General features: G+C 28.7%; 1 protein-coding gene across 2 annotated transcripts; it reads left to right on the top strand.

Annotated features, from left to right (window-relative positions):
- Positions 1–963: 963 nt before the first annotated feature.
- Positions 964–9252, top strand: LOC142227659 (uncharacterized). 2 transcript variants are annotated; one of them, XM_075298116.1, is made up of 7 exons: positions 964–1154; positions 2025–2152; positions 4816–4896; positions 5193–5402; positions 6661–6839; positions 6893–7027; positions 9166–9252. In XM_075298116.1, the coding sequence occupies exons 1-5, from the start codon at positions 1031–1033 to the stop codon at positions 6724–6726; spliced, it is 609 nt and encodes a 202-aa protein (XP_075154231.1). In that variant the 5' UTR covers positions 964–1030; the 3' UTR covers positions 6727–6839; positions 6893–7027; positions 9166–9252. The 2 variants fall into 2 exon arrangements, with proteins under 2 accessions (XP_075154231.1, XP_075154232.1); XM_075298117.1 differs by lacking the exon at positions 9166–9252 and having other exon boundaries at positions 6893–7151.
- The last annotated feature ends 1770 nt before the right edge of the window (positions 9253–11022 follow it).

Below are 11022 nucleotides of genomic sequence, written 5' to 3' on the forward strand. Positions count from 1 at the left end.
AATAAAAAATAATATTTTATCCAAAAATCAGTCAATTTCGTTTATATCAAGCACTGTTACTGAGTATAAATCTTTAAGTTTCGAAGTTTCATTATAAAAATTTAATATAGTATAAATATACATGTGTAAATAAAAAAAGTGTTCGGTCGGAGCAGGAATTGAACCTACGACCCTTTGCATGCAAGGCAGACATGCTAACCACTGCTCCACGTGGCAAACAAATGTATGTTTCTATTAAATAATGTTATGTTTGCATGGGCTCGTGGGCGCTGCAATCTATGCTATATAAATGTAACTTATAACGATAATTATCTAATGGTAACTATAACAGCTACGTAGCCCAGTGGATAGTGTGTTGGCTTACAAACTGTATGGTCCTCGGTTCGATTCTCCGTGCAGGCAAAAGGTAAAATTTAAAAAATTTATAAAAGTGAATAATTTCTTCAACATTATTTGTATTACAGAAAAAGGTGCCAAGAACTAAAAAATTTCGTGGAAGTGAAAATTACGAGTATGTTAGGGAATGAGCACAATCGTGTTTGGGAAAAAATCTTCCAGGCATATAATATTTTTGGCTCAAAATGCTTCCAAACATATAATATGCTCACATAAAACAAACATATTAATGTTTCGGCAGTATCCAATAATATATGTGCTTCCTGCAAAATATGTTTGGAACATATGTTAAAGAAGCGATTTTTTGTGAGGGTGTAGGTATTTCCCCTATAAAATTGTGTACATTCTTATGTATACATTTATTATACAGATCTCTAGCACCAACATTTTCTGTAAACGATTGTGAACTTTAGAATGTATATTACTTCGCGATCGCCAGACGCCATAATTATGTTCACTAGAACAAACTGTCAAAATGGCAACACTCTACATAGAATATATTTGATAGTAGTTGGTAACACTTCCCTAGGGTTCAAGCTTATTTTGCAATCTGTGTTTGGAGGTGCCGGGTGCCTTTTTGTGTTTTTGATAATAATTGTGATCCGTGCCAATAATTGTGATCGGTGCTAATAAAATGGAGTACCAAGAAGATATCGACATAGAAGATTTAATTATAGTAGAAGGAGAAGTGAAAGAAGATTCGCTTTTTAAAAAGTTAAAACAATTGAAAGGAGAAATGTTTTATTCTTTATTTAGAGGTAAGTAAAATGATTTTTGAGAGAGGAGCTTGAAATGGAAACCTTTATTAGAAATCGGCCTTTTGCCACAGAAATGAGGAATTGTATATTTGAAATAATTGGTTTCAAACAATACAAAGGTGTGTATTAAGTTCCAGTTTAGCCGATAAAATAGTCAATTTTTCACTAAAGTTAAAACTAAATCAGTAAAAAGGCCGTAAGATTATACATACTTGTTGCAGATTTCATTATAACTTTATGGGTAATATTCCAAAGCACATTTTCAAAAATTTTGTATTCTTTAAAATGGATTATTAAACAAAAGTAATCGTCATTTTTTCACGATTACTTTTCTTTAAGGAATACAAAATTGTGAAAATTTGTTTTGGGATATTCCCCATCAAATTATAATGAAATATGCAACAAATATGTATGGCTTTTTTACTGAATTAGTTTTCACTTTAGTGAAAAAATGACAATTTTAGCGGCTAAACTCGAACTTAATACACACCTTAAAATAGAAACATATATTTGTGTAAATTTAAGCATTTTGGAATATATATATATATATATATATATATATATATATATATATATATATATATATATATATATATATATATATATATATATATATATATATATATATATATATATATATATATATATATATATATATATATATATATATATATATATATATATATATATATATATATATATATATATATATATATATATATATATATATATATATATATATATATATATATATATATACATCGTGCAAGAAAATCATTTATGTATAGGTGTTCATATTGTGATCCCCATGTAGAATGCATTAGTTTTGAAAAGTATTGTTTTACCGTTACATTGTATTCTTCTCTTTAGATCACGGAATTGATGAGTACAACTTGCAGTTTGTTTCAAAAAGTCATTTAGACCAGATTATGCCAAAAGGAGAGTTTGGCCAAAGACTTGTTTTTGAAAATTGTTTGTCAAAGTGGCAGCAACAGATGGTAAGAAGTTACGTATACTCTTCTTAATATTCTATTATAACATACACTGAAAAAACAGTGAACCCTTTTCCATTGCAAAATGAACTAAACTGTAGTAATATTGACCATGATTTAGCCCTTAAGATTTTTTTCAACTTGTCTAGTTTATAATTCTCTTAAATTGTAGTTCATCTATAACATTGTATTTTAGTTCATTTTTACAACACCATAAGATTTATATACCCCTACCAAGTTAAGAAGTCAGTATTATTTTGGTTTACTTGCTTATTTTTAGGGAAACCTGATAATAAAAAGTGGTTATCAGTCTCTTTAAAATGTCGACGACTAAACTGTTTTTAAATCAATCATTCCACAGTACAGAGAAATTAAATAATTAAAGGAACAACAAACCGTTTTACTATTATGAAAATTTTCATACATTAAAATTAAACTTTCTTTAAGCAAAAGTACTTTATTATAAAAACTTATGATGAAAGTTCTTAATACAATGTTTTTGCCAAAAAAAATTTGACCACCTGGAACAGAGAGTAGTTCATTTGAACCCGCTGTTTGGACATTTTGACTTATCCTTTTTTTATTCATCGTAGGTAGTTTTTTCACATATCTTGCTGGAAAAAATGGAAACAAAAATGAAAATTGTTAAAAATTAACACCATGTAATGAAATATAATTTTTAATTCTTCATTTTAGCTTGTAACTTACCATATTTGGGGCATTTTATCAAATCTCATAAAATTTGTACCTGAAACAATTAGAGAAATAATGAAGTATTCTAAATAAACTCATAAAACTGTGTTGTGTGTCGATGTGAAGGATATAATAAAATAAATATTCTAGTTGAATGAAAGCCAAAGTTTTAATATAAAACTTACCAATTCTCTATTAAATTGTACGCTGAGGGGAAATATAAAAAGTTGTCCAAATTTATTTCGGTTACTCTGAAACTAAATATTAAATAAAATTATTAAATAGGGTTTCAAAAAATCTAATGAAAAAAATAATAATATGCATAAAAAACCAAATATTCTTGATAACCCTAGACAGTCATCATTCGTCAAAATGACGACATGTAAATTCATTTTCGATTTAAAATGCATTTTAGTCTATTGGGAAATGGTAAATTTAAGTTATACTAATTCGACCGTTTTATGAATTTTTGTTTTATACTACTTAAAACCAAATTGAATAAGAAAATAAACTCAAGTTTGGTTCACTTTTTCGCTCACGATGAAAATTATAGCGACTTGAAATGAGCCGTAGTCAAAATGACGAAGGCTGACGTTAATGAACAAAAAATAAGGGTTAAAAGAAAGTTAAAGAATCCTTACCAATTCACTATTAAATTACAGGCAAAGGAGTACTAAAAATTTGTCCAAATTTTTAAGGGGTTATTCTGAAATTAAATCTTTGTTTTTACATTAAAAATATTACAATGGTTTCCAAAAAATTTGATTAAAGAAATACTAAAATAAGGTATTAAAAACCTGTAATTTTGATGATAAAAAGGTCACAAAAACGTAAATATTCTAGTTGAAATAAAGCCAATTTTTAAAAGAAAACTTACCAATTCTCTATTTTTTATTTGTTCGAATCCATGTGGAGTTGCTCTGAAATTAAATATTGTTTTTACAACAAAGAAAAACATTAAACTGGTTTCCAAAAAAATTAATTAACAAATAATAATATACATAAAAAATATTCTTTTTAAAAGAAAGTCATATTAAAAAAATACTTACCAATTTATGAATAAACTATACGCTGAGACATAACAAAAATTTTCCAAATTCATCTGGAATTGAATAGTAATTTTTTACATAGAATAATAAAAATTTCAATACACTTTCAATTTCAACATATTTTCCTCAATATTCGTAATAACTTTTTTCTAAACTACCGATAAAATATTAATAACTTTCATTTAAAAGGTTTAATAAACAAACACCAATATATGTCTCAAAAATCCAAAATATTCCATGCCTTTATACTCCCTTGTTGCATACCTACTTAAAAGATGCAACAGCCCACGCCAACGCCAACTATACAACTGAAGCATGCCAAACAAAACCAAGCAAAGCCAAAACATTCCTACAACAACAAAAACACATGTGCCTTTATTGAAAACAACACCTCATCCAGCCAAATAAACCATCCGCGAATAACACACACACAAACCACTAAATGAACAAAAATAAAAACAACCCCACGCTCATGTATACACAACAAAACTCAAGTAACATCATCTTTACATTAATCACATTCCACTATGCCGATAAAGATCTCTGTACTATGCATTAGTTCATCGCATCAGCTGACAATTTACTCTAAGAATAATATTCGTAAAGGCACACCAGTTTATGAACAATGAAACGTTTAACTTAAAATTTTCAAGAAATGTTATCTACCATTTTTGACGAAAATGTCTATAAATTTAATTACATGTGAACTAAAAATATTTCATTGGGTAATATTTTACCAACAAATATTAACTATAGGAATTGTCAGTAAGAAATTGCTATCCACTTTCAAGTTCATATTTCGTAAAAAAATATTTTCTCATACAAAAAAATCTTATATATTCTGGAAAATTCTTGTAATAAATTATTGTAAAAATCTTCTTAAATTTACGAGACACTTTTTTTTCTGTGTATATTTCTTTTTTTAAGGTACACCAAGAAAACAATATTGAGCTTCCAAAGGAACCAAAAGGAAATTCCATTGACTTGATGAATTTTATTGGAAATGACGTAAGTTAAATTTGTTTGTTTGTAAAGTTTATTTGTAGAGGAAATTAATTTTTGTTGTTTCCTGTTTTTGCAAAATTTACAATATTTTATATACAGTTGCAAGTTTCTGCAAATTTTGTGTTTTTGTATAGAAAGTTCTTTCCAACTTTTGTATAAAATTTTTTCTCAGAATGTTTATTTGTAAAACATTAGTTGGAAAGCTCGCTTTTCGAGATTTGATATAAAAGCGAGATTTCAGTACATATAAAATCTTCATATTTACTTATTTCAATTAATTTTTCTGTTTTTTTTTTTAGAATATTGTTGGGGAAATTCTAAATAAATCAATGAAAGGGAAGCACGTGCTTACATTTTATAAAAACAACAATGTTCTGGATTTAACATTTAGATATCAGTTAACAAATTGCATCGTGGAGTACCTATTGGAAACAAAGGCTATTACTTCGCTTAGGCTTTTCGAGAGGCTTGCCTATTCAGTATCAAAAGAATTTCCTTCGGAAAGCAAGGTATGTAATAATGCCAATTAATTGTCTCACCAAGTATGTTTTAAATTTCTATTTATTTTGTTTGTTACAGAAGTATTTTATTTCTGTGCAGTTTAAATGCTTTTCAAAATTGTTTCAATTCACGGCGTTTTATATTTGGACAAATCCAATATTTTTGAACAAAACCAATATTGTGTTTCTAGAAGTTCAAATTCTTATATATTATATATATATATGTATACAATCTTATCTACTATTTATTTCATTCATAAAAAAAGTAAGGAAAGCCAGGAATAAAACTTTACCGCAAGTACCAAAACTCATTGGGGAAATTAAGAAAAGCAGGGTTGTGGTCTTACAAGAATCCTCAAAAACCAAATAGAAACGAATACTAAGAAGAAAATGAGATCGTCGATGAATTGTATTCTCGAGGTATAGTTATTATTTTGTACTATGTATATATATGATGAACAATTTAGTTTAGCGCCAAGCGTTATGAAGCTGCCCAATACGTTGCGCAAACATTTAGGTTTATGTTTGTCATAAATTGAAGAAACTATATTTTTGAGTAAAGGCCGGTAACTCTAGCGAAAAATTTCATTCCCATAAGAAATGCATTGCTATTTATGCTAACGAAATTTTCGGTAGCGTTCAATTTCGTAAGCTGGTACGCACCTCTAATGAAATTAACAGGGTTGTCAAAAGCATATTTTGGCAGCAAACATTTAATTTATTACAATCATTGTGTGCGTAAAAGTTTTAAAAGGTCTGTAAATAATAAACAATTTATTTGAGGAATATTTGGAACATATATTAACAATTTTTAAAAGCGATTAGCTGGTTTGAAATGTGTGTACACAGCCCTGTTTTTTTGTTGTAGACTTAAATAAATGTTTGCTACCGAAAATTTCGCTAGAGGTGCATACCGGCCTTAACACAAAACCACATACATTTAATATCCCAGAAAAAAGAAGCAATCTAAGAAGTAACTAAGCTATTTTTTCTGTCGTGTTAAAAAATATAACGGAGGCGAAATCAAATACTCCAATGGGTCACGGATTTACGTGATAAAAAAATTATTGATGGTTTGTTTAAGGGAAAAATGTAAAAGTGGAACCCAAATTTTCGCCTAACGATTTGAAAAGATATATTGTCTTTATTTTGTAGTTTCCATAAAATGGAGCAATTATTTGCTTCCATTAAAATATTCTGAAGTTTAGTTAGACTGAAATATTTCGAAATTTCCTTAGTATATTTTCTATCTAACTTATTATTACAGATGACGATTGTCAAATATACAAAGATTGGCTTAAATTCAACATTGAGCCCTTTGACAAAGTTCTAGACAGTTGGAAGAGATCATTCAATATGCGCCATAATTTCCTAAAGGAGCGAAATACTCTCACAAGCATAATTGAAGAATGACCTATCTTAAAACAAGCATTTGGATATATATTGGTGAGTGAGTAAGTAACCTATTTAAATACTTATTTTATGTATATTTGACCTAGATCTCACATGACTTCTAAATTGTACCCATAAAAAAAATAAACTTTTCGAGAAATGGGAATCAATGTACAAAACACTGAAAGACGAAGAAAGTGTATTGCTATTGCAGCAGCTTGATGATCCCAACACAAATTTCGGTAAATATTTAAAAGTTTATAAATGTATTGCCCAATAGATGTTTGTATTCTTAAGAAACATTTTAAGAAGTGCAGCTTAAATAATAGCACAAAAACAAACGATTTCAAAATTGTTATAAAAATATTTATGCAAATCCTATGAAAACATTTGGTTCTTCTAACAAAAAATTTGTAGCTTTAGTTCTGCAATATCAATATCAATTTTACAAACATCTTTTTTCTATATCGTTGTTTTCGTTACTCCAGTGAAACCATTTGGAAGTTTAATTTGTTTGTCAATGAGTAAAATTTCTGGTTAATGAAAAGATTGCTGTCGTTTATATTTTATGATATTGAAGTATCTAACTCATCAATTCAGTATGACAAAAAATAGAAAAATTTACCAAATATTGAGTAAATAAGTCGATATTTGAACAAAAATGACGTAGTACTCCTAACGAAATTTGAAACAAAATTCCTTTTGTTACAAAGTAAATTTCTTTTGTATAAAATAATTCTGAGGACAAAGATTATGCGTTTCAGTAATCTCTTTACTTTTTCTTAAATATAAACGAAATTTAAGTTAAAGTTAAAATTTAATGGAAGACTAAGGATTCACAATTGGTTTTAAAATCGATTAAAAACAGTGGTTTATTCCGACCACGTAAAAATTGTGCTCCTGTTATTCAATTTAAAAAAACAATAGTCATACAGTAGTAAACACTTTATAATTTAAATAAATCTAAATATTAATTATTTTTAGTTAATAATTTAAAATAGTATTATAAAATAATTTATTGGATAAAAAACTGACAGAAATATCTTAATCTCATTTTACAAGTATCAGGCGAAAAGAAAATTCAAACAGTAACGCCACCAATGACTTGCATGCATATGTTGTTTGAAATTTCCTTTCGCCTGGTATTTGTAAAATGAGATTACGATATTTCTGTCAGTTTTTTATCCAATAAATTATGTTGTAGAATTTTTAAATTGTAACATATTTAATACTGTGATATTTATGAAATTTAATTTCTATAAATCTACTAAAGATCCCTGAAGAAGCGATTCAATATCGTTATCCCGAATTATTGGGAACAATAAATAAAAATTAAAAAAGACCTGGAACTTGAAAAAAAACATGAATTCATTATCTATAAAATAGCTATGAATCCTGTTTTGTTAAGTTGAATAGCAGGAGCACAATTTTCACGTGTTCGGAATAAACCATTGTATTTAATCGATTTTAAAAGCAATTGTGAGTCCTTAGATAGCTTGTAAAGTCTTTCATTAAATTTTTTATGAAAATAAAACATCTGTTTTAAAGTTAAGTGTTTGAGAATATCCCCGAAAAGGCATAGTACCCAACACCATAGTTGGAGAAGCTTGACATGGTGGCAATTGTAATAAAATAAAGCATCCGCTACGAATTGATCTATTTGTAACAGAGTACGATGCTATATGACCTATCTCAGTACGGAAATTTCGTTTATACAGTGACTCACACAAGTATTCGTTTTTTTTTGATTTCTTGAAATCAACTGCATTTTTTTTTTGCAAACGCTTAACATTTTTAAGAAATAGTTTTAATAAAATGTTTCCATGGATACACATAAAAGCAAAACGTAAACAAAAATCGTGAAATTAATTTCATAGTATTAATCTTAATCATTAAATCAAAAATCTACAAAAAAATTCCCAAAAGTATTCGTCGTATCACACACAGAAAAGAGATTGGCTTGCAATCGGTTGTAATAATGAACACTCTAATTATTGAACGTAATATCAACTGTATCAACAAATATTCTGTATTTACAACATGGGTTCTATTGCTAAGACCATCTGGGAGCGGTATCAAGAAAATGTTATTTATGATAATAGACAAATGATTGGGTTAACCAAATGCTTCAACTATGAATAATTTTATTGGAAATTGGTTGATACAACCTACCAAGAAAACATTTTACAACTTTCATTCAGTACTCATCATAACCATATGGTTGCACAAACCGAATGTTATTGGAAATATTTTTGCTTGTCATTTTAATATTTGTCAACGACAAATTATTTATATTTGTTGTCGAGGAAAAAACAAAAACCTCTTCCTCTAAAATTCAAACCAAAATTGTTTTGTTTACTACATTATTTAAATATTTTAGGGGAATTACTAAAGAGATTTTTTACTAAAACGAGGCAATGATCAAGATTTGGCTATAAAAGGGGCATAATTTGGTAACATCTTAAAGGTAAATTTTTATGATCAAATTGCTGCAATTGTCACTGATAATATTAATTTACTCTCCAGACTGGACATTTAATTGCACAAAAGCCTTTATCATGAAAGTTGCAGTTTGAAATCTGGTGCGCTGAACATGGTCGGTATGGGTCTCTTTTTATAGATATCAAAAAATGTTTTAAAGCGATAATTTAATTAATGTATGTAGGTCCTTGGTCGTGAGTAACATATATTTCTGTGTGTTGACGACTGTAATACAGTAATGTATTGCACCTACAATGGTTTTTGGATACCCAATTCCGCGAGTCAGGTAAAAAATACTGATGGATTCCAAGTTACCAGCGGTTCAATCTGCGTTGCCCGTTCATTCGACAATCCTGCTGTAGGCTACATGAGCTTCATCTAAAACCGTCGCGGATACTTAAATGTTTAAAGGAATCATTTATTTTCATTTATATTAATATATAGATATATAACATTTTCATTTATACTCTATCAATTTCAACTAAATATATCTAAATAAAATAGAATATTTTTCGGAAAACATTAATTTGCAATACGGTTGTGGGTGCTATTTAGGTTGGGTAATGCAACCGAATGAAGAAAGTAGTAACGACCAATTCCATAGGTTAACACAATCAATACCATATTGAGTATTAGTTGCATTTCCCATAATTCGATTGAGTCGACCGAGTTAGTCAGGTGACACAACTGCTACAACCTCCAAAATGAGCTTGGCAATAAATTCGGTTATCACAACCAATCTGTATTCTCTGTGCAGTAATCACATTATATGAGAAATTATTTTGGTCCACTTAGTATTTGATATAGTGTCCTTTGTTAGCGCAAATGGCTTCCAGTCGTCTTGGCATCGACTCTATCAATTTTCGACACATTTCACGATTTTTGTTTACGTTTTGCTTTTATGTGTATCCATGGAAACATTTTATTAAAACTATTTCTTAAAAATGTTAAGCGGTTTGCAAAAAAAGCATTTGATTTCAAGAAATCAAAAAAAAAAACGAATACTTATGTGAGTCACTGTATTTAAGAAAAAGTAAAAAGAAATTAAAAACAAAATGTATGAAATATTAGAAATTTGCAGAAATTATGCTCTTTATTATTAGATTAATCAAGATTAATGCGCCGTCCAGACTATAAGTTTATCCGGACGACAGTCCTTGTGTCGAACATATCCCACATATTGGACACACTATAAGTTACTTCCGAATACATAATCGATACCGCAGCTTGTTAATGGGATCTATAACAAATGTATCATTATTTTACTTACTTTTGGCGACAAATTAATAATACCGTATTTCTTATATTTCGATGACTTTGAGGTTAACAATCCACTGAGCTCGCACACATCGAGTCTACTATTCATTCCCTTCAGCTCCAAACTTTCTGAAATATAAACTGAATAATATTTTTATTGCAGTAAATCCTTTTACAAATTAATAGATATTCTTAATGATTTAGACAACAATGGTATTGATTTAGAAATTAAATCAGGAAAAAGGAAAATCTTTTTTTCTTTGGGCTTAGTCGTACACAGAGAATACAGATTGGTTGTGACAATCGAATTTATTGCCAACCTCCTTTTGGCAGTTGTAGCAACTACCTGGTGGTAGTTGTGTCACCCGACTGATTCGGTCGACACAACCAATACCACATATGGTGTTGGTTGGGTCTGCCGACAATATTGGTTGTGACTACCTTCATCATTCGGTTGTGTTGCCCAACCTAAATAATACTCATAACCGAATTAAAAATA

Source organism: Haematobia irritans, chromosome 2, assembly GCF_050003625.1.
Source record: "Haematobia irritans isolate KBUSLIRL chromosome 2, ASM5000362v1, whole genome shotgun sequence".
NCBI classification, from domain to species: Eukaryota; Metazoa; Arthropoda; class Insecta; order Diptera; family Muscidae; genus Haematobia; species Haematobia irritans.